General features: G+C 43.9%; 1 protein-coding gene across 3 annotated transcripts in view; it reads left to right on the forward strand.

Annotated features, from left to right (window-relative positions):
* Positions 1 to 25,338, forward strand: part of LOC119399743 (neuropathy target esterase sws) — a 210,073-nt gene that overhangs the window by 65,833 nt on the left and 118,902 nt on the right. For all 3 annotated transcript variants that reach the window (XM_049417014.1, XM_049417015.1, XM_049417013.1), the window contains exons 16-20: positions 208 to 327; positions 3,963 to 4,012; positions 5,753 to 5,816; positions 13,622 to 13,694; positions 24,284 to 24,406. In XM_049417014.1, the coding sequence (XP_049272971.1) occupies positions 208 to 327; positions 3,963 to 4,012; positions 5,753 to 5,816; positions 13,622 to 13,694; positions 24,284 to 24,406 (430 nt within the window). The remainder of the gene's footprint in view (positions 1 to 207; positions 328 to 3,962; positions 4,013 to 5,752; positions 5,817 to 13,621; positions 13,695 to 24,283; positions 24,407 to 25,338) is intronic.

A 25,338-nucleotide genomic window follows, 5' to 3' on the forward strand; every position in this document is an offset into this window, starting at 1 on the left:
AAGCCTTGCACATATTAAAAAAGATTATTTTACTAACTTTATTGTTGAGCTGGAAATACTGCAGAAAGTTTAATTGTGAAAAGTTTTCACTTTGCATTGTCTTGTAACGTTATTCTTTGTGAGCTCACTTCATCTTTTGTTTGCTATTTTGGCATGCATAATTAATTTTGGGACTTGTATGAGTTTCTTGCTTCCCTGTGCAGGCAGGATGAAAAAGCAGAGTCTACAGCAATTGTACTTAGTGGACGTCTGCGTTCTGTGCTGATAATGGCTGACGGCAAACGGGCAATGGTTGGGGAGTATGGCCGAGGGGACCTTGTTGGAGTAGTATGTATGCTGAGTCCCTCTTTACATCATACTGGTTTACTTTAATACTGTAGTCGGTGACAGCCTAAGAATAAATATAAACTCCGCCCACGAGGCCGCATTGCTCATATTTTGCATGCCTCTGCGCTACAAACGAAGTAGCTCCTAAACAATGGCAATAATTTTCACGCATATACACCTTATTTTGCGATACTGCACTAATATTGAAATAAAGAAAGCAAATCTAGATAAAATAAATTGTGAAGGCACGGAGTTCAGCGTCAGCATAACATTATATGCGTTGTTTAAATCGCACCCCTCGCCGCGTTCATCTCGGAGTCTATACGAAGAAGTGATGTACATCTCAAAGGTGATGTTTCTGAGCAGTACCTATTATGGTATTAAAACAAGGAAAGCCAGATTTAACATAAAACTTAAAATAAAGGAATCATTACTTTACGTTTTTACAGAACAAAACAGGCACACTAATCACATTAAATAAGGTCGGTTGTAATTTTTTTTTGCGAAACTCTCGCCGCCAGTTTTCTTCACTGTCTGCTGTAACTATGGCAACTGTGACTCAAAGCGAAGTATGGCGAAATGGACTGAGATTGCCTTTGTGAATTTCGACTCTTGTGTCGCCATAAATACCGCATTCGCGTCCCTAGTCACCGTGCTTGTCATCGTGTTTAAGGAAAATGCCAAGGCTTCATTTGACATCTTGTTTCAACGAAATAAAGCGTGTAGCACACATGGCGTTTAACTGTGGGGGCCATTGCATGCGTTGCCGTTACGTTCACGCCAAGGAGATGTACGCGGCTAAATTGGCATTGACTAAAGCTTTGCGTGGGATTGTTTCTCGCTTCGGCAACTTCCACTGGCACTGCAATTACCCCTTAAAACCTTGAACGTTCAAGTTTTTAATTAATTTATTATTTATTTAATACATACCTGTGTCGCCCCAGTGGGCATTACAGCAGGGGGACTCACTTTTGCTAGAAGAGGGGCCCCTACCTTCTATATATGTGTGTGTGTGTGCGAAGGTAATATATATTTACGTAGATTGTGAATAGGCTGTCATCGGTTGCCGTAAGACTAATAGAAAAAGGATACACGCTTCTCAAAAGACAGATTATTTGTCAACGTTTCGATCGGACACCGATCTTTATCGAGGCAAAATTTACGAGATTTTGATGCACTTCTAAGGATCGCCTTCCGTGCAGGTAGAGCGAGAAAAAAAATAAATAATAAAAAATGCTGAAATAAAAAAATCAGTAGCCAAAAGACCACACGTATACACTCGGACATAGAAAAAACATGTGCGTCCTCAAAGAAAAAAAAAAGGAAAACATAGATGTCTATATAGATCATCTCGGTGGACACAATCAGTAAGTACATTCCTTTCGTACATTGTCAAGCCCCACCTCTCCGGATCCCCCCTCCTCATTTGTTCGTGAAGCACAGTGAGGGGGTGAGGCTTCACAAGAAGGGATAAGCGCTTAAAAAAAGGGTCTATGCACTATAAGGTTCACGAGTTTAATATAAACAAATTATCACTGCGTAATACATGCACACAATACACACGAATGCTAAAAAACGCACGTTATACAAGAACAAGAATTCCAAATATGATATCGTGAAGTATGATGCAACGCCATTAAAAACAAAAGCTTTCTTTTTCTTTTTCTTCACTCAATAATTTTAGCGGCGTCACTTCAGTCCCGATCACAATCCATGCAATCGATGTGTCACAGCGAGTGCATCATTTTACGGTTTGTAGACTACGATTACCTCGCACGGCGTTTCTCATTTCAAGGTGTTCGTGCATCGAGCGCGATAAAGCGACGGGCACTTCAAGCTAGCACATCATTCTGGGCTGGTGGAACTGAATTCCGTTAAGACGACGCAAGTGCGCCAATAGGCACACGTCGCGTAATCACACACGCACCAAATGACCACAATTATCTTCTTATAACGCACACACCACTGCATATTCTCCGCACCTGGTTTGTTTACTTTCGCACTGTGTTGCGCTGATGGGCTGTGTTGGTCGCTTTCTTTCTATCACGCTTTGTCCGCACATACGTCACTTATATAGGCGAACAGCATGGCGTATATCACAATAGATCACCAAGATTCCCACGTTGCGAGCTCCAAGTAACACACACACACGCACATGTAGCAACGCTAATGCCATGGCTATTGTGGGCGGTAAATCGTACAGACGCGCACATTCTGACTTGCTTTCACCTCACTGCACACGAATGAACGCGACGATAATCGCCGATGTGGTGACCCTCAGGCGATGTGCTTGGTGTATCCGAGCGATGGAGGCAACACACGCCGTGTTGCAACTTGACGCTGCCGAAACCATGGGCGTCGGCAGGATTTTGCCTAGGGGGGTGCAAACCCGTGTTACATCGCGGCTGGGGGAGGGTGGGGGGGGGGAGAGAGAGAGAGAGAGCTGACATAGCTTAGGTGGAGGGCAAGTGCCGGTGTGGCTTGAGGGGGGCAAGTGCCCTTTTCGCACCCCCCTGCCTACGCCCATGGCCGAAACGATGGAACGCGCTAAAGCGTTGTAAAACACTCCGAGCTGCTGCCGCTTCGGTGCACTTCAAACGCAGCACTGTCACAAGCGTCAACTGCATCGGATCACGACCGGCGAGGATGATGCTGGCTATGTGCGGTTAACAGTAGGAAATAGCTTCTTCTGAAAGAAACAAACACCGCAGGAAATTCGAATTGACGGATCTCGGTCTCGGTGCAGCGGTACCTCTCCTCTCGTCGCGAACGGCGCCATGTTGCATTTTTCATTGGTTCGTCTTAACTGTTACGTCATGGTAAAGAGCGGCCATTGTTGGACGCGCATAATACAAATGGAGAGCGGTACAGTTTAGTTTTTATTCTTAGCTTGTCACCTACTATAGTACGAAATCTTAAACTATTTTGCATATATTTACTTTGCATGAGTGATTGGCAATCAAAATTTTACTTGTATCAAGGAAAAATTATTCTTTAAAGGAAAAAGAAATTCTGACTTGTAGGGTTTGTTTCAGTTTTGCAGATCAAATGTTCAGTAGAGAAATTGTGTCAAGCTTTGACTTTACAGTGAATATTTCTCCAGGTTAGCATGATACAAAGGTTATTGTTTCAAGTAAATGATCCATGAAAAATAGTCCATGCAATTATTTTTTGTTCACTATGCAGCATTGAGGACGAGGGGGTGGGGCTGTTGTAGGCAGTTTGAAATACAGTTCTAAAATTTTGAAACTCTTGTAGCTTGTGCTATAAGATATATGCAGGGGTAGATTTTGCTTTTTATATGGCCCATAAAATCAACGTATTGCAGGCCTGGTTCCTCTGAAAGATAGTAAGATTATAGTATTCATCCCAAATGACATTGTGATTTTTTAGAGTGGGTAAGAGTGGTAAGTAGTACAACTGAAACGAAACTGGAGAAATAGCAAGCTTGTGAACAGTTCACATGTTCACTAGAGGGACATATTGATCACGTCTTTAGCATCTCATGGCATTAGCAAGCTCTCTATTAATATTTCTTGAGGAATAATTTTAGCTTGTTTGTCTTGTGGTTGTTGGATGAGCATTGAATTATATAGCTTAGGTTATTAGGTCATTAAAGCATCCCTTTCTTGCAGGTAGAACTCCTAACTGGAGCTAAAAGGGCAACTACTGTCATGGCAGTAAGGTGAGTGAAGCTTTGTAAATTGTGGTAAACATTCTAAAAGTTGAAGTACATATCAGGAGATCAGAGAATCAGCATTATTCTTGTGGCACACTTGATATGCCACTGTTAACGCAATATACGTGGTTTTAGCTAGCAGGCTTATGTCAAGTGTGAACTATGTCAGTGGCTTGTCCTTGTGATGTCATTGCACTTCGCAATAAGCAGTGCCTACATTAATTCTTAAGAAAGAACAATAGTGATTATACAGATTGCTAAGGGGGCCTGTGGATATTTGCAACAGGAACTGAATGTGTTTCCTTCAAAACAGCAGGCAGACAGCAGCCTTTAATGAATCTGCACTGCAGAAGCTGTAGGGTAAAGTTCACCCCCTAACTTCCACTGTGCCCAGTTTTTATCAAAAATAGTGACCAAAAACTGTCAAATTATTCTTAGACCCCCAGTTGCTAACATGCTTTTGTTCCTCAGCTAGAATAAACTCGCTTGTGCTTGCGATATCTATGGATTGCATGCTGTCGCCCACCAGAAGCATGATGAAGCACCGACAAAACCAACTGGTCCATGTCATTTCTAGAAAATTAAAAGTACATAGAGCAAACTCCCTTTAAAACTAACTATTTTAATACGAATTCTTGAATATAGCGAACATTGTGGGAATGTTTGGTTGGTTGTTTGTAGACTAAATGTAAAAAAAGCTGCTTAATACAAACTGCTTCGTGGGTAAGACAAAGTTCTCTAAGTGACCAACGCTGCGCCTCTTTTATTTTTGGAGTTCTGACGGTGAAATGGCAGCCAGCTAGTTCTGGTACTGGTGCAAAGCAATGTCGTGGTCACACGTGCAAGGACCACGTTGAAATACAGAAAGCTGCCAGACTAATATTGCCCTGGCCAAATCGTCCTGACATCATCAATGAAATCATAATTTTGTACCGATTTGTGCAACAGGAGCAAGAAAACCACTGCCAATTGGATAAAAAACCGAGCAAGTGTGCTTGAAGCCACATTTTCTATCATGTTACACCATATAAATTCCCTTTTTATAGTTACCTTCTTATTGTAAACCTACTTTATTCACTGTTTATCAAGTAATGGATATTTGGAAGTGTCTAGCATGCAGTCACTTCCTTTGTTGGGTGCTAATGATCAGCTGAACTTCTGGTAACACGAACAAGTTTTTACGGCCCCTTCGAGTTTGTCCTAGTTAGCCTACTATACTTCTTGCAAGCTAAGCTCATCCTTAGTCATTTTTACCAGAAACTTGTGGACAAAAACAGCTCTTCCATCATACAAAAGGGGTTACACAAATTGACTTATGAGTACTATGTGTAAAAACCGCATCATTAAGGCATAGTTTTAGTTGTTTAGGAACTTCCCAGTGGCTTAAGTGGCGGCATTAATTATACACTTTTCTTTTTCTCATGTTCTTAAATCTTTCTGCAGGAAGCTTATTTTTCTAGCTCTTGCTATCCCTCTCCCTTTTTTGTTTGAGGAGGAAAGAGCTGGAGGAGTCTTTAAGTAACCAAATATGTACTAGATGTATGACACCCCTATTTGAAATCTTACTGAAGTCTTTGTGCTGCTTTGCTGTACCTGTTCTGTGACAGTTACAGATTGAAACCAGGGAAAATGCTTGAGCTCTAAAAAAGCTTTTTATATACTCAAAATATATCTGCTTTGTCCTTTGAGCACATGGGAACTTTTTTTCAAGTGTGTACCTCATTTCTTGTTTTTCTGTGCTGACAGGGATACCGAGCTAGCTAAGCTTCCAGAGGGCCTTTTGAATGTTATCAAGATCAAGTACCCTGTGGTAAGCCCACGTTGCATTCATTTTTCACTGTGATTTACATGCATGATATTGCCATTCAATCCATGTTTCTTTCATGGACTATTTGAGGCAGTACAGCTGCACAAATTGTGCCTATATGCTACATTTTCAACTTGCTGCACCAGAACCACGGTGTAAGAATATACTCAGGTGCTGACACTCTTCCCCCAACGCATGGAAAACCGTAATCCACACGCGGCCAGATAATGTTCGAGTTCTTATCAGTTGACTTGCAGTTTCATCGGCGCCTTCTTCGAGGGCGCTACGAAAAGCGGGCCAGTCGTCTCCATAGCAACGCGCATGCTGCTGATAACGTGCATTTTTCTGTGCCTTTTGCTGGATAATGTGCATCCGCCAAGAGGTGTCAAGGGGCGAAATCGAGAGAGTAACAGGAGAGGGCATGGCGAGCGCGGCGGCGATCACGTGGCACGACCGTGGTTCGGCTACTCGCGGACGCTCTCCGCCTCGAGCCATTAGATGGCGCACCGCTCAACGGACCCATGACCGAACATTTTCTGGCCGCTTAGGCGCGCGCAGTGTCATTACCTGAATATTCTTACACCGTGACCAGAACCATGAAAATGCTTTGAATTGCGCGACCCTCAAGGGCTCATACTTGGCCCAGGTATAGAAACATGTGGCATATTGAAGGTGTTGAGTGTCATGCCATTCCAGCCTGACTTCTGCTGAATACAAATGTAACAATACACAACCATGTTTATGGTTTGTCAGGAACTTTGAGTAGCACATGTGCGATCATACATGCCAGTGGGGCTGGTTGACCAAACATTCTTTGTGAGCTTGGTTATCCAGCATCAAGAGAGGGTTTAGTTCTTTTAAATTTAAAATTTTTATGTGTCAGCTTATAAAAACTGATTCAAATTATTTATTTTTTATGTGCAATTTCTGTCACGGCGGCACAGGCTTCAAATAAGCAGTGCGGCACCTGCGAGGATGTCTTAGCAGCACACAAGTCATATTTGGACATGTGGCTTAGTTCTTTGAAGTTTTAAGAATAATACATCTCACCGCTCTTATTTTATTGAATGCATATTTTTTTCTCAGGGGGTGCTTAATGGGACACTAAAGGCAAACATTAAGTCGACATTGATTGTTGAAATAGTGGTCCAAAAACCTCGTAGTGCTACTTTTATGCCAAGTAAGTGCTTATTTTGAAATAAAATCACGTTTTAGTGGTCAGCATCGCATTAGCGCACTTCAAATCACCCGCCTGAAAGCGGTATTTTGCACGGTGCCGAACGTTGCCTGCCTTTACTGCGCTGCGACGTGCACTGGCGGCGTGCACCATTCGGGCATCCGGCAACATCACATGCATGCGGCATTTTGTCGAACTTTCTGTCAGAGCGACTTTCACGAGCGCGCAAAACACACGCGGCAGTACGCGATACCGAAACTACCACTGAGACGCGACTGCGTGAGCGAAGCAGGGCGCCGGGTGAAGCGCAGTGTGGTGAAAACGGAACTTTTGGACCACGCGCGCTGTTCCCCAAGCAACGCCAAAGAGGTTCTTTTTTCCATGAATCAAACAGAAACGAACAAGCAGCATTTTATTACGTCTCTTGATGCACGGAAGGTTCTTTTTTTTATTGCAGCTAGTTTGATTACTAGTGATTAATTGTAGGCAGACTCTCATACATCATTGGGATCATTTTGAAAATGTCCCACTCGTGGCGCTCACCGTGTGATACATTTAGCTTAATTTCTCGGTAAGTAGGGCTCTGCTGTTGATAATATTGCCGTTTCAGACTTTGTCATACATTGAGCTTTCACTCTGACATAAATTGGTATTTGCCTTTAGTGTCCCTTTAAGTACTGGCATCAAGGGGACGTTAAATGGACTGAAATAACACCTGAGAGTCTCTTTGATACAAAGCTACACTGGATTCCATGAGTTGTCATATTGTAACTGTATTGAGTGAGTTTGAAGTATGCTAGTAAACGACTTGACGCAAATTTTTGGGCATGCGATCACCGCATCACCTATATATTAAGCTATGGAGAAATAAGCCATGAAAACGAGAGTACTGACGCAAAAATTTTGTAACTTGTTTTTTTCAGTTGCAATAAGTAGCTAAAGACCCACTTACCACAGCTGGAAACCTCATTTGCTCGAGCGCGTGGTGGTTAATTATTAGGAGAGGTTTTTAGAGTGCCCGTTCATAGTTTCGGTTCTATTTTATTCCTGTGAACTTCCCAATTTTATCACTCCATCTAACTCTCGGCTTTCCTCTACTGCATTTCCCATCTCTTGGTACCCATTCTGTTACTCTTACTGTCCACCGGTTGTCTGTTCTAAGCATTACGTGGCCAGCCCAGGTCCATTTTTTTTGCTTGATGTCAACTAGGTTATCTGCAACTCCTGTCTGTTCCCTTACCCATTCTGCCGTGCTCCGATCTCTTCATGTTATTCCTATAATTTTACGTTCCACTGAATGTTGCGTGGTCCTCAGCTTTTGCTCTAGCTGTTTTGTAATTCTCCATGTTTCAGCCCCATATGTTAGAACTGGCAGTATGCAGTGGTTGTATACTTTTCGCTTTAATGACAGTGGCAGATTTCCTGACAATATTTGGGAATGCCTGCCGAATGCACTCCAGCCCATTCGTATTCTTCGGTGGATTTCTTTTTGTGATTAGGTTTTCCTGTGAGTAGCTGTCCTAGGTATACATATTCTTGTATACACTCCAATGTATTTGTTTTCAATCCTAAGCTCTTTGTTTCGCTAGGCTATTTAACATTATCTTTGTCATTGCCACATTCATTTTGAGGCCTACTTTAACACTTTCTCGGTTTAATTCCTCAATCATATTTTGCAATTCATTGCTATCTTTACTGAAGAGCACTATGTCATCTGCAAATCGTAGGTTGTTGAGCCATTCTTCGTTGACCCTGATTCCCGTTTCTTCCCAGTCTAGCTGTTTAAACACTTCCTCCAAGCATGCAGCGAATAACGTTGAGGATATTGTATCTTGTTTGACTCCTTTGTCGATTGCAATTTTATCGCTTTTCTTGTGGAGAAGTAAGGTAGCTGTGGAGTCTTTGTAGATGTTAGGCTAAAGTACAGTAGAACCCCGCTGATACGTTTTTGAAGGGGCTGTAGGAAATAAACGTAAGAGACGGGAAACGTAAGAGCCGAAAAACAGGAAAAACGGCAAAATATTTAGTGGTACAAAATTTTATTTCAATTCTTACGAGCAGCATGAAAATTGGCGCGCTCAGCCGCGATCTAGTCGATGGATAGAAACGCGGAGCTTAGGATGGCCTCATCCACAGAAATGTAATCAACGTATGTGATTTTTTTAACACCAACAGCTGTAGGTATGAAAGAACTAAGCACACGCAATCACGACCGGCGCGGCGAGTCCATGCGAGCTCCAACCAGCTCGAACTCCTCCCGTTCTCCGACAAATAACAATGATGATGAGTCTACGCCAATGCGATGGCAGAAGTGAATGCCAATCTCAAAGGCTATGCTTTTGTCAATATAGTAAATTCCAATCTCGAAGGCCTTGCTTTCGCGAGCAGTTACGTCATAGACGCCATCTTTGCAATTTGAATCTCGAAGGCCATGCTTTTGTTTGCATCAATTGAAAGATTCTGTTGCTTGCGCCTCTCATGCGGCTAATATTACGGTCAAACGAGGCCAAGCTGCGTGAAAATGCACCATGGCCGCTCTCTTTGGTAGTCACTCGGTCGGCTCCGAGCGCACTTCGCGACGTATCATACGGGAACGGTCTGACAGTTACGACGTAACAGCGGGGTTCCCAATACATTGTATCCTATGGGAGCTATGCCGGGACCGGCGGAAAACGACGTAACAGCCGGGAAAACGCAGCAGTGAGGAACGTAACAGCGGGGTTCTACTGTATTGACATAGGATCTAGGTACTCCTTGTTGATTTAGGGCTTTTAAAACTGCCAATATCTCTAATGAGTCGAATGCCTTTTCGTAGTTTATGAAGGCTATATAAAGGGGTTTGTTATATTCAGCAGTTTTCTCCATTACCTGATTCATCACATAAATGTGATCCATCGTAGAGTAGCCTTTCCTTAATCCGGTTTGTTTTTTCGGTTGGTTGAAGTCAGGTGTTTCTCTTATCCTGTTTGAGATTACTTTGGTAAATATTTTGTGTATTGCCGAAAGTAAGCTGATGGGCCTATAGTTCAAGTCCTTTATGTCTCCTTTCTTGTGTATTAGTATAACGTTTGCATTTTTCCAGCTCACTGGAACCGTTGCCGTTTTGAGGCACTGAGTATAAAGTGTAGCAAGTTTCTTCCAGGTAAATTCTCCTCAGTCTTTAATTAGATCGGCTGTTATTCTGTCATCGCCAGCTGATTTTCCGCGTGGCATATCGCGTATCGCTTTACTAACCTCGTCGATAGTTACATGTGGGACTTCAGTATCTTGCTCGTCGCTACTTCCATTTGAGGTTGGATCACTTTATTTTCGAACTATATAGGTCAGTATAGAATTCCTCTGCTACCCGAACTATGTCATTAAAGTTGTTAACATTGCCCTGCTTGTCTTTTAGAGCATGCATCTTATTCTTCCCTATACAGAGTCCGTTTTTCGCTGTTTTGATGCTGGTGCCTTTTTTCACTGCCTCTTGTATCGCTTTGACATTGGAGTTCCTTATGTCATTGACTTTCTTCTTGTTGATTAGCTTTGTCAGCTCAGCTATTGCTATATTAGATCTTGAGTTAGTCTCCTTCATGTGTTGCCGTTTCTTAACTTAGTAACGTTGCTTGTTGGGCGAGTTGGAACGAGTCAGTCATAACGTAGTTCAGCGCAAAAAACAGGCAACAGACGAGTGAGAGGACAAGGACACAGCGCATTCTTCCAACTAAAGTTTATTGGATTGGGACGCATGTATATATACACACAGGGAAAGCAAGAAAAGAAAAAAGAAAAAACCAGGAAGTAAAAACCGAAAGGTGAAAAGAAGTAAAGTGCCGATAAGTCACACACGTGTGCCAACACCGCCCCCATTCCCATATCTCGCCAAAAACAAAAGCTCTTTGTCAGAAAGATGCAAGGAAGGCATGCTTACGCATGCGTCCCCAGGCCGTTTAATTTCCTCAGCCTCGATGATTTCCCTCACCCTTTGGTCCCGACTGCGTGCGAGGATCGCAGTGTTATCAATTATTAAACGGTCTGGGGACGCATGCGTAAGCATGCCTTCCTTGCATCTTTCTGACAAAGAGCTTTTGTTTTTGGCGAGATATGGGAATGGGGGCGGTGTTGGCACACGTGTGTGACTTATCGGCACTTTACTTCTTTTCACCTTTCGGTTTTTACTTCCTGGTTTTTTCTTTTTTCTTTTCTTGCTTTCCCTGTGTGTATATATACATGCGTCCCAATCCAATAAACTTTAGTTGGAAGAATGCGCTGTGTCCTTGTCCTCTCACTCGTCTGTTGCCTGTTTCTTGCGCTGAACTACGTTATGGCCGTTTCTTAAGTCTTTTGTGGATTCGGAAAGCTTGTGCCCCGCTACGGTGGTCTAGTGGTTATGGCGCTTGACTGCTGGCCCGCAGGTCGTGGGATTGAATCTCGGCCGCGGCGGCTGCATTTTCGATAGAGGCAAAAATGTTTGAGGCCTGTGTACTTAGATTTAGGTGCATCTTAAAGAACTCCAGGAGGTCGAAATTTCCGGAGCCCTCCACTACGGCATCTCTCATAATCATAGCGTGGTTTTGGGACATTAAACCCCAGATATTATTATATTATAAAATGTATCGGAAAGTTTGCCTGGTTTTTGTCTTGGTGCTTTACCTCTAACTTCGATACCTACTTCAGAGATCACTCTAGTTACTGTTTCGTTCATTTCTTCTATGTCAGTATTATCCTCTTCTCCTAAAGCTGCGTAGTTACTCCTAAAGCTGTGTAGTTACTTCAGAAGTTAGAAAACGTTAACTGGGATATTAGATATTATTGGCCTTAGCGAAGTTAGAAGAATCGGGGAAGCATATACCGTACTAACAGACATGTCATGTGCTATAGAGGAATTCCTGAAAAGAAAGAATGTGGCATCGGATTTCTAATTCACAATGACCTCGCCGGTAACATCAAAGAGTTCTCTCTAGTATCAGTGAAAGGGTAACAAGCCTCATGACCAAACTAAACAGGAGATACAAACTCAAATTAGTACAGGTATATGCCCCAACGTCCAGTCATGACAACGGAGAACTAGAACAGCTATGTGAGGATATCGAGATAGCAGTGAGAAAACGACGCACCCAATATTCCATAATCATGGGAGACTTCAATGCAAAAGTAGGAAGAAAACAAAATGGGGAAGAGGCAGTTGGTAACTATGGTATTGACTCTAGAAACAACAGAGGAGAAATGTAGTGGAATAGGCTCCTCATAATGAACACCTTTGTCCATAAGCGTAAAAATAAGCAGTGGACATGGAAAAGTCCTAACAGACAAAGAATGAAATAGATGTTATTCTGTGCGGCAGCCCAGGCTAATACAGGACGTTGATGTCATAAGCCAGGTGAAGTGCAGCGACCATAGGTTAGTGAGGGCGAGGATAGCACTTAATCTAAAGAGACCTCGAGCAAGACTAACTACCAAAAGACAACCCAACCTAGACGATGCAAGAATAAAATTAGAAGATTTTAAGATCAAAAACAAATGCGCAAGCATTCCAAGCTTCAAAAAAAAAAGTCTGCTAGCCGCTTGATTCATGGCAGCGACGAATGCTTCTGGTGCCAGCTATAGAAATATGACTTCAAGAAAGTAAAAGAAGCAGTGTCAAGCACTTTGCAGGCTCTTAATCGGTGATGTGTATAAGCGAAGGCACAGCTGTTCTGTGACTATTTGTTGAGTCGAAGGGTTTTTATGTTCCTATTAATAACTTTGTTCTGTGTCTGAGAATATTACAGTGTTGTATAAAATAGTTTTGCTTGCACAGATATGTACTTCAACTTCAACTTCTATCAATTACTGCATTTCCATTTCAGAAGTGGCAAAATATTGCAAGAGAAAATTTCTCACCAACAGTTAAAAAATAAATTGTTGTAGCTAATTACATGCCAAGATTCCACTACCCCACACCCTTTTCAGTGTGTCCTGCCATTCACTAGTAGGAAGGTGGTCACCCCAAATTTGGTGTAGTGACTTAGGTTGGGCGACATTGCGGTGCTTCGGTGCTCACTGTGGCTTTTTCAGTCATGTTCTGTGCTGCAACGTTAGTTTTCTCAGTAGAAATGTAAGCGGTGATTGAATGAGCCGGAGTGAGCGCCAAAACGCCGCAGTGTGCTGCTACCTTTGGATTACCTTCCAAGTTGCACTGTCAAAATTGAGTATAGACTCTGGAAACGAAACTGACATTGTGTCTAGAAAGAAGCTGTTGCATTATATTATTCAGGGTGCTCTGAGACTACGGTATTTTTTCTATAGCCTTGTGGTTTTGGACCTTCATTTAACACTAAATACGCAGTCGAAAAAATATCTCAGTATGTTTAACGTTTCTTGGACCTTAGATTAACAGCTCAGCTGTGCTGTCATTTTCTCACTGATCTACACCTGTTTTTGTGAGGTTAGGGCTGCATTTCCTCTGAAGCATTGAGAGGTGCTGACCTCCAAACATATTGATACAGGAGGCTGAAGTTTTAAAAAATTTCACATGATATTTCGATTAAGAGGTTAGATGTTTTCACACACGGTTAATTAAATGAAACACAACAACAAAAAAAAAGTCTCGTACTCGTGAGATTACTGGAGTTATTCATCGAATTTGACATCATTTGACATGTCACAGGTGGTAACCCGGCTCATTCACTTTCTTGGCCACCGGCTTCTGGGTAGCCTGCAAAAAGGTGACACTGTTAAAGGTGAGCTTTCATATGCAGCAAGCCAGAGAACCTTTTTTATTGACTTGAGTGTATCTACATCTAAGAATAAGTTGAACTTGGAGAAGCCATTTTTTTTTTAAAAAGCAGAACTGTTCATCTGATAGAATGGGAATATATGAAGGAATATTACTGGTGGCACTACCGAAGTCTTGCCTTTGAAGGGAGCATGCGGCTGGTTATGCAATGTGCCACTGTGAAAATTTTTAAACATTCCACTATACGTAAAGAGACTGTTGTTTTCTTTTTCCTGTGTGACTAGCAATTGTGAAAGCAAAATTATTTAAGCCAGGATGTCCGTATAATAACTACCCCAATGCTAGCATTAGTTTTGACATTTCCATTCACAGGCACGAAAGGTAAAACACATTGTTATTATACAGTAGAACCCCGCTGTTACGTTCCTCACTGCTACGTTTTGCCGGCTGTTACGTCGTTTTCCGCCGGTCCCGGCATAGCTCCCATAGGATACAATGTATTGGGAACCCCGCTGTTACGTCGTAACTGTCGGACCGTTCCCGTATGATACGTCGCGAAGTGCGCTCGGAGCCGACCGAGTGACTACCAAAGAGAGCGGCCATGGTGCATTTTCACGCAGCTTGGCCTCGTTTGACCGTAATATTAGCCGCATGAGAGGCGCAAGCAACAGAATCTTTCAATTGATGCAAACAAAAGCATGGCCTTCGAGATTCAAATTGCAAAGATGGCGTCTATGACGTAACTGCTCGCGAAAGCAAGGCCTTCGAGATTGGCATTTACTATTGACAAAAGCATAGCCTTTGAGATTTGTATTGCACAAACATGGCGTGTATGACGTAATTGCTTGCAAAAGCAAGGCCTTCGAAATTGGCATTCACTTCTGCCATCGCGTTGGCGTAGACTCATCGTCATCGTTATTTGTCGGAGAACGGGAGGAGTTTGAGCTGGTTGGAGCTCGCATGGTCGTGCGTGCGGTTCGCGGTCGGACTCGCCGCGCTGGTCGTGATTGCGTGTGCTTAGTTCTTTCATGCCTACAGCTGTTTGTGTTAAAAAAAATCACATACGTTGATTACATTTCTGTGGATGAGGCCGTCCTTAGCTCCGCGTTTCTATCCATCGACTAGATCGCGGCTGAGCGCGCCAAATTTCGTGCTGCTCGTAAGAATTGAAATAAAATTCTGTACCACTAAATATTTTGCCGTTTTTCCTGTTTTTCGTCTCTTACGTTTCCCGTCTCTTACGTTTATTTCCTACGGTCCCTTCAAAAACGTATCAGCGGGGTTCTACTGTACTTGTTATTCCATGAAGCTTTCTTTTTTTTGGGAGAGGGTGTTGATGGCAGCCTAAAAAAATATCTGTTAGCTGCGACGGCGGAGGGCAGCATGGCCACAGCACTGACTGCTAGCTATCATGTTTAGCGGTGACTGCCATTTCCAACATGGCGTGCATGTAAAATACAATATCATCTGGTGCTTTTAAAGGGAATCTAAAGGCGGGTAACATGCAGCAGGTCATGGTGGGGTGTGTCCTGTCAGAAGCAGCATGAAAACAGGCTTGATAGCCAAGACAGACTTTGCAAAAACTCTTGAGCAAGTGTCGGACAGATGTTAATTGCAAAAAAAAAATATCAATCTCTCATAAATTTCATTTGTCATATGCTAAGGGATAAAGCTTGAAAATGGGAAAAATGCAGAAGGCTTAAAAAGAGAACTCTTTAATTGTGAAAGGGGTACAAAGGCAGCAGAACTCATCTCACAGTTACTGTGAAAGTCGATGTGACTGGCATGCAGGCAATGTATAGGCAGCAACTTTATAGACATGATTTGGTGTGATATGTATATCCCCTTTCAGAGCAACGTGTGCAATTGTGCACATAGAGGCTTGTTTGCATGTTACTTCAATCGGATTGAAATGCAATGTGCACATTTCCACACACTTTCCAAGTGGACAACTAGCGCTCATTCAACTTCGTTGGGCTGTGTATTGCTGGAGAGGGTCACTTTGCTGAAGGCACTAGCATATTCGATGAGTTGTTAAAGTGGAGGTTGAATTCCCCAACTCTCTATGGCTATGTCAGTGTGCCATGTTGCAGGAGCCATGCCAAGACTATTATTTTTGTTTGCTTGGAATGCATATAACAGACAAGAAATATTCCATGAATTTCGAGCCTGAGATTTGATTATTTTATACAAAGATGGACATTCACTGACTTCAGAATAGATATTTAAGAGGGATATGGGTCCTAAAGATAACATTACTTATTTCTTGACTAAATTAGATGAAACTGTAAGGATTTGTTGAGTTTCTTTAGCTGGTTCTAAATATTCAATTATATCCAAAATAAGTAGTTTCCAAGATAATTGTCAACCACATTCTGTCATTTGCTGAAGCAATAAAAATATATCTATTTAACCTAAAGTTCTTATCAGCACATGAATAGATGCTAGAATTCATGAGGAGTGCATTGCTGCATGCAGATTCTAAATGGAGCAGTTATTTCTTGACTTACCGCACAATGAAGGTTAGTGCATATAAATAATGAATAACATTTAAAATTAAAAGTAAAAAAATTGGAGCCATAAATAACAGTTACTCTCAGTGTTTCCTACCCTGATTATTTAGCTTTATGCTGCAAAAGAAATTGTAGCTCTAGCTGTCCTAGGCCCAAATTTATTGATGCAGCAAGCAAGGAAAGTGGTCAAAAGCTATGTTCTGAGAGGAGCATAAAAAATGGTTAAACGTCTCACAAAGTTAGACTTATAACTGAAGTGTAAGTAGTCTTATAAAATGATTGAGCAAACACTTTGAGAAACATTATGCAAATCTTCTAGCTTCGGAGATGCTCGTTAGTTTTTATTTTCACTGTATTTATGCCCTCCGTCCGGCTTCCTGCTTGTGTTGCCTCCGTTTCCTTTGCAGCCAATTCCTTGTCAAGAACTTTTTTTTGCATACACTTTCAACCGTGAGTGCATTGGCTGTTAACAATACCATCTGCTTTTCTTCACTTTGAATACCAGCTACCAGTCTGTCACGTAGAGCATCCAGGAGAAATTTCTCGAAGTTACATTTGCGGGCTAGGTACTTCAGATGTACTATAAAGTCTTTGACGCTTTCATGGTCAAGTTATAATCGACGGTTGAATTTGCACCTTTCCATAGTTATAGATGTCTTCAGGCAGTAGTTGCTTTGCAAGAGCTCTTTTACTTCCACAAAAGGTTTTGTCTCCTGGCACCAATGAAACAACTGAGTTTTTAAACGGCCCCTAAACCACCTCCAATATTTTTCAAACATTTCAAGTAAACACGCGCATTGCGTGCAGAATGCAGTCAGGATCAACAATGCCACACGTGGCAGCGCTACAAGTCGCGGGCGCACCACAAATTCCAAGAAACAATCTCTTCTTCTCTTTGGGCCTTTCCGGCCTCCTTAGTGATGTTTGCGATGTGAACATATTGAATCTGTGATGTGGTATGCAGGCGATGCTGCGATTGGTCAAACAAGAACCTACGACTTCCGGTTAATCTGCAAGCAGCTACCTGCACTTCTTGCTGTTCTTCGTCATATTGTCCACGTGTTAGCGCTTGCGAATCGGCAACTGTGGCACGTAACACAACTGCCAAATCGCTAGCATACCAGCACAGTCACGCCTAGCGGTCTGATAAGCTGCGCGGACTGAATCAGACAGTGTTTTGTGATGGCTTTCACACATCAGTTTGCGGTGCTTGGCTGCAAAAGTGCCGACTGGAAAAATGAAAAGACTCGACACGTGTCACCATACGGGTCCATCATGTTGTCGATCCTTTCAAGGCGTGCGCGCAACACAGGGTCCATACTGGCACGATTCGTAGGAAGACGGGCTGGCATAGCAACAACAGCGGTTAGCGAGAAGCACGGGAGTTCACGGATTTCGAAGAGTGCGTCAGCGATGACGGTATGTCACGTGAGATTGGGAGGGGCACTCGGTGAGGAGGGCAAAGCAACTTTGGGAGAGGACACCAGCCGACGAGTGGAGGGTAGCAAAGGAAAGAGTGAAACGAGCCATCGCAGTGTTTTGATCATAAACGCATGTAACTCCGCTATTATGGCACCGTTTTGAAAAATTCTCACGGCTACGTGTTCGTTGTAGACTCGTGCACAGCTGTCGCACCACAACTCAGTTTCGACCTCTGGGTGGTTTGGGGGCCCTTTAAGACTTGTGCATGCTTCTGTGCCAATTACGGTCAGGAAAACGGAAAGTTTCTTCTCTTCAGCTATGTCATTTGCCCTGACATGCTCAAAGCGTTCAATACAGGATTTGAAGTTCTACACATTAGTGTCATACTCATTCAATCTGCCAAGCCAGGACATGGTTTGGTAGGAGTATCAAAAAGTGTCACTTGTTTGACCGTTTGGTCTCTTGATGGTGTACGGTAGCAACATCTGTGATAACGGCGTAACTGCATCGGCCTGCCACATCCCCTTTCATGGCATCCAGTGGGCCAGGTTACGGGATTCCCATCCCAACGCCCAATAAACTAACATAGATGAGTGGCAGCGGTCCAGGAGGAGAAAGACAACTAACCTTATTGGCACGAACGACTTGTTCTTATACAAAAAACACTATGATGCAGGGTGTCGGAACGGAACGAAAACCGAAAACGAAAAACGAAAAAAACAATATTTACGACCGGAACGAAAACGTAACCGAAACTTTATTATTTCGTTCCGGAGTGAAACCGAAATTTTTTCAATCGTTTTTCGGTTCACGAGAAAACTTCCCAATCCGGAGCAACTGAGTTCATGCATTGTGAGCATATCTCGGTGTTAGCGCGTACCTCAGGCAGGAATTCCAAGGCAAAGATATGTTGAAATTGTGCGAAAAACAAAAACAGCGGCAACCAGAGACGTTTATATTAACGCAAGTGGACTTTTGCGTTCCTGTTACGCAGGCCAGCGTAGAGAGGGCATTGTCGGCGCTGAAGTTTGTTACAGCGAAAGCTGTTATGAGATCACAACAGCTGATTTTGGTGCCATAGTTGTCCGCCGCCGCCGGTGTCCGTGATATAAGAAAAAATTAAATGAGAAACAAATTTCTAGGATTGAGTGGGATTTCAACCCGCGCACTCTGCGTGGCAGTCGGGTCTTCCACCACAGTGCCACGCTGATGCTTGTAACTCCTTCGCAAAAATACTCTATACAGGCGTCATGTCGGGCAAGGAATCGTGTTAATATATGTAATATAGCGTGGCAGCAGAGTAAACTAACAACCAGTCATCACACAATGCTAATGGTGCAAGGAGTGTGTTGTTTAATGCTTCCCACCAGTGTTGCGTAGTTGCCCCACCAGAATTGGAATGACTCCAGAATCATTTCACATTTTCGCGACCCCGGAAATGGGGACAACGCTTGGAGGAATGGAATGGAAATGGAATTAAGCGCCTTTTGCACGGAATGGAATGAGAATGGAATTACGTCTTTTTCCGAAAATAGAGTACGTTTTCGTCTACATGCTGTTTTTCAAACCTCAGACATTAGTAAGTCAGAGCCTCGAAATTAACAATAAAGCATTATTTTTAAAATAGCTTGGCTGATTAGAAGCACGGTACATTTATAAGCAATGCGCCTACTAGAAACCGAGGCGTAAGTTAGTGTACAAACAAATGCATTATCCCAGCAGATACCGAATGAAGAAACAAGTTATCCCTGCCCGTTGGTTCCCATTGATACCCCCACCCGAAAGTGGCGAATACTCTATGCACAGCCTGATCTTTATCTCACGAGCAGTTTAGTACCTGACACACGTAAATACCCTTTGTGACAAGGAAGACATTGCATACCTGCGTACAGGCGAACGCAGAAAGTTCTCCTCACCCCATCCATGCTAGCGAGGTGCGCTTGACAAGCGTGAGTGCTGACGAGCAGTGTGGTCCAGTGTTCCGTATTCTATACAAAGGCACAAGGTGCCCAAGCGGTGCACTGTTCCAACTAATACCAACAGATCTAGAGGGCCTTATTCCCCATTAACCGAATCTTAGTTTTCTCCGTATTCCCGACCGCTACAGACGCGTGGCAAAACTGCTTAGTCTTCTTGAATACTACTTTTGTCAGCATAAAAATACGCTATGTCGTCATTTTAGCATTAACACATTTAAGCATAAACAATATTAAAATACCACCATTCGGTCAAACATGCTGACCATGCAAATACTATACGTAGCGGGAGAACTGCCCCTATGGGAATTAGTAGGGTGGTTGTACTGCACGAGATATCTCGCCAAGCTACTATCCCTCGACCTTGTTAACGTGTTTTGAGTACTTTTGCAGTTCTTAATGCATCTGATGACGTCAGCTTTATGGGGCGTTCATTCTTAAAGGGCCCCTAAACCCCCTCCGACATTTTCCCAGACATTTCAAGTAAACAAGCGCATCGCGTGCAGAATGCCGTCGCGATCAACGATGCCACACGCCGCAGCGCTACAGGTCGCGGGCGCGCCACAATTTCGAAAAAACAATAGCTTCTCCTTTCCGGTCCCCACCATTCCCGCCACTGACATGTGTGACATCACCAGTGAAACTATGACGTTATCAGTTTCGATGCTTGCGATTGGCCGAACGACAACCGACGACTTCCGGTTACTCTGCAAACAGCTGTTCGTGCGCACCTTGCTGTTCTTGGTCGTGTTGCCGCTTGCGAATCGACATCTGCGGCCCGTAAGGGCCCGCTCACGCTAGCGGCAAGCCTGCCGCAACGGCACGGTGCCGCAGAACGTCGGCCGTCGCCGCACGCGCGACAGCAGTCCAACATGCACGGCAAGCTACGCCGGCAAGCCTCCGAAAAACATGGCCGCAGTGCCAAAAGCGGTTGTCGTCCACCTCGAGTCTATCAAGTGGCCGCCGTGTGCTCTGTAGCGTGTAAGCTCCGAACTGATGCTTCCATTTGCTTTAGATTCATGTCCTTAAGCTTCGACAGCAAAGTATTCGTACCGATGCAGCCCCGTTTTGAAGAGCCATACTCAAATAATCGATGCTGTAGGCTTAGCGAGTCGAGAAGGGCGCTTCCGAATGCTCGGAGGACATAGATTACGCGTTTGTTAGTTGTTTCTAATCCTCCATAGCTGGCGCCACTTGACCTGGCGCCAGCTTGGGGACATTTTATTTGGTTTTACGCGACGCTTTCTTTAATGCCGGACAGACTAAAACGCAACCGCCAAGTCGCTAGCGTAATTACACATCCACGCCTTGCGGTTTGATGAGCTCCGTGAACTCATCTCGAGCCGAGGTGGTCTGGCACGGCGTTTCCCCGTACGGGTCCCATCACGTTGGCGATCCTTTGAAGGCGTGCGCGCAACACAGGGTCCATACCGGCACGATTCGTAGGGGCACGGGCCGGCACAGCAGCAACAGCGGTTAGTCAACGAACAATGCACCCAGATACCACACAGAGTTGACGGCGAGCTGGAGCGTCGGAGTCGCCGGAGTCGCGGCAACCGGAAGTAGACGCTGTCTCGAACAGCGCGTCAGCGGTGACGTATGCCACGCGAGATGAGGAGGGGCATTCAGCGAGGAGGGCAAAGCGGTTTTGGAAGAGGGTAACGTAGGAAAGAAAGAAAGAAGCGATCGTCGCGTTTCGATCATCAAACGCGTGTAACTCTGCTATTACGGCACCGTTTCGAAAAATTTTCACGGCTACGTGTTCGTTGTAAACTCGAGCACAAATTCCTCACCTCAACTAAATTTCGACCGCTGGGTGGTGTAGGGGCCCTTTAACTCGATAAAACTACAAGATGCCTTTCCTACGTCGAATTCCAGGACTGGAATTGAACTGCTCGGCCATTCCCAGAGTGCAAATGGGCTAAGTTTTTTCATTCCTAGGAATTGAAAGGAATGGAATTGCGGCAAGTTCTAATTCCCCGCAGTGGAATTAAAATGGAATGGAGGCGCCCATTCCGCAATACCGCTTCCAAACCACTGCAAAGTGCTCAGCCATAATTCTTCATCGTCGTCAGCCACAGTACAAAGTGCACATAATGCCTTTCAGATGTGTAGCGTGTACCACGAGACTCCGAAGAATGACGAAAAATGGCATAGTGGGAACTTCTCTACTTCAGAAAAATTGGGATGAATAATGGCGTAGTAGGGACCTTGCATGTGTACTTGTATTATTACCCCAAGAGACTCTTCAACGAGCTCTACAAAGTCCGCTCTTCCAGCTTTTGTTGTGACTGTGCTGCGTGTCCCGCGCAGGCCTGGCGATCTTTTTATCAGAACAGCGGTCTCGCACATGAGAGTGTACACTCAATGACGTGCTGCTTCTGAGATTGTGCTCACTCCCTTGACACAAATCATTGAGCCTACTAAAAAAATTCGTATTTGTCTTTTGAGAAAATAAATACTATGACTTTGAAAACAATACTGGTTTGTGATGGTAGGAATTCGTGGTACAGTTACTACCGCTCCTCTGAAGAACGTGTTTTATACCCTTGTCCCACTTTTGTAAGATGAGGGCAAGTAACTACATCACAAATCCAATGTTCTTTATGATTACCTTAACTTCAAATTTTTGATTAAAAAGACCGTTACGAACCGTTACGGAACATTTTTTTTCATTCCGGAACAGAAACGGAACGGAACTTTTTTCGGTGGAACGAAACTAAAACCGAAACGAAAAACATTTCGTTCCGACACCCTGCTATGATGTCACCTAAGGTCGTGTTGAAAAATTCTTGAACATGGGGTGTGTTGCTGGAGCCAACTTTTCGACAAGCGGTCTTGTCTTCTTCAAGCAACTAGCATATGCATATATGTGTGTGTGTATACACATACACATATACACATATATCTGTGTGTGTGAGGACATCCGCATATGTGAGTATGCTATACCTTGCGACAACTTTCTGTGGCAGCACAGCCAAGGCTACGGAACCTAAGTGCACAATATTTTTACGACGCAGCTGCAAGTAGTCCGGGGACGCTAACTTTCTGGACTATTTCGCATAAAAGAAAATAAAAAGAAAATAAATAGGTATTATGTTCAAGACTTTTTGCATTGTAAGTAAGAAAGCTTATCCCATGAAGGTTTTTAGTTTTTTGCTATTTCTATAGTCACATACTACAACTTAAGAAGTCAGGAGAGGCCCCGCCCAGACGACCGAAGGTGGTGCCACTGGCTGTCCCGCTCATGATGTCAGTCCCGAGTGCGCGCCCATTGGTGCAGGCTTGTGTTCATCCGCCTTTGAGGAGAAAATGCCACTGACTTCTAAAGTTGTATCCGACTATAGTTTTTAGGAGCTGGCTCGCCAGGTTCTTAAGCTGGGGCAAAGTCCCGCGCCGTAACTTGCATCCATCCATTCGTGGAACGCGAAGAGGAACGCTACGCGCGTCGTGTCTTCCCTCTAGCCTGGCCATTAATCGTCACAGGGTGAGCGGGGAACGCTGCCAGGCGAGCATCGGACAGCTATTTTCAGGGCCACTGTCGTGCGTGTCTCGAGGGCAGTTTTCAAATTGAAAGAACATTAGGAGCGTTGCGTCTGCAAATGCCAACAATGGAGAATCAGACGCTCTTAGATATTTCTTGTATATATGTTTCATCAATGTGTATATAATTGTAAATTGTGTATATAGTTCATCAAAATTGTAAATTAATAAAACATTGTGTATATATGTATATATAACAATGTGTGTCACGTCTTCATATGATGGTAGAGGACTTGTACGGAAGATTCATGGGTTTTCCCGATCTTCTCCGAGCCAGCTCCTCAATCATCATTCACTTCGTGGATATGGCGTGATTTTTCTGGATTTCTGGCATCGATTTCACGTTTTCCTGTGCCTGTAAATAATCGCCTGCAAACGGACTACTTGGCATAGTAACACATGGGAAGAAGCTCTGCCCACATAGCTTTGGCTGTGCTGCCACAGAAAGTTGTCGCCAGGTATAGTTCCTGCCTTGAAGAAGACAAGACCACTTGTCGAAACGTTGGCTCCTGTGACACCCCATATTCAAGAATTTTTCATTTCTTCAAGCTTCCATCTTCCCTTAAACTTTTGCCTTATAGGGTCGTGCGCAACTTTCATTATGACCATAGCGTTTGATAACATGAAACATCACAACACTATCAATGCGGCATGATCAGAAAAGCAGATTTCAAGGTTGTCGGAGCTTTCACATGTATCATGTTTCAGGTGCACAGAGGAGATTGTGCACATGATGGAGGGACCTGTCGATGTCTTCATCGTGGCAAATTAGCTGTGTTTCAGTCTTTCATGTCAGAGGGCATAGTCTTGTTGACATGTGCTTCTTCTCTAACATTTCCTTCTACCTAATGCTTGCTTGCTTGAAGCATGCTAAATTCACAACACCAGTTGCAAGTCATAATGGTATAAGCAGCTTCATAAACCATCATATGTATACTAAGAAAGTAATTCTTTAAACTTATTAAGCTAGCTTGGCAGTTTCTACCCTGAATGCTTCCAATTGATGCATGTTAAGGTGGCTTCTCTACATTTATTCACTGTGTTGGTGTTGGGTTGACCATATCTGGTATAGAATTACATGTGTTGTATGTGATAAATTTTGGCTCCTACTGTACCCCTTTGTGCATCACTTGTTTCAGCTGCTTCCATGATCTCCCGACCAACGGGCTCCAACTTCACCACTATTGCAGCGTTGGCTGTCAATGAGGATGTGCCACTTGCCACATTCACCCTGGAACTGTGCCATGCACTTCGCAGCATAGGTGATATGCCTTGTTTATGCAAGTTTGTGGCATAACTGCTCAGCTGCAGTCATTGCATCTAGGGAGCAATAGTATTACTGAGTTTTACACTGGCTGGTTTGGCCTGTTTAACATTGACGGACTACCTATATTTTGCTTTTGTTATACATATTGCTGTTTTTTAATTTTCATTGTATGCATGCACAAAAAAGCTGACTGTTGAAGCCTCCAGCACCATCTTTTAATTCATTTATTGAATAGTGCTTGAGGTCAGTAGAGGGAAGATAAAAAAATGTGAAGGAGAAAGGTGCAGGTACCCCGCAGGGGCGTCTGCGCGAGCAGGCGTTTGGTGTGTAGCGACACCACGGACCCGAGCTAACGGGGGGGTTTCGACCCCCTCCCACGCCTAGCCGTGCGTGGCTTTGCCGTGTCCGGGGAAAAGGGGATCCTGGGGGTTGAGCCGACGCCGGGTGTTTGGACCTTTAAGGCCCCCCGGCAGACGCAACACACCCCTTTGGCCCCGGCTTCACGTAGACGGCACCCCTGGGCTGACCCACCCAGGGGAAATCGGCAGTCGCCTTTTCCTATCTTTCTCTACCACATCTTCGTCTTTCTCTCTCACTTTTAGCCTTTCCTGTCTTCTCTTCTCTTCCAGTTACTTCAAGGTTTTCGTGGCGGCAAGGGTTAACCTTGTGTATATGTCCTTCCTTGGGCATTATATATTAGGTTATAGTGGTCATGTACAGCTGGCGTCTGTGGTCCTATAACGGGCTGCAGCGTCCCCTCGTTGGGCTCGGTGGTGGGCGGCTGCCATGGCCACCGAAAAATATCATACTCTTATGAACTCTAATGCCTTCCCCAAACTTTCTGATCGCCCTCTCGCAAAGAGATGGCGCACCGAAGAAACCCACAACATCTTTTCTATGCCGAAAGAAATCTTCCCTCGTTTTCAT

This window comes from Rhipicephalus sanguineus, chromosome 1, assembly GCF_013339695.2.
Source record: "Rhipicephalus sanguineus isolate Rsan-2018 chromosome 1, BIME_Rsan_1.4, whole genome shotgun sequence".
In the NCBI taxonomy this organism is placed as follows: Eukaryota; Metazoa; Arthropoda; class Arachnida; order Ixodida; family Ixodidae; genus Rhipicephalus; species Rhipicephalus sanguineus.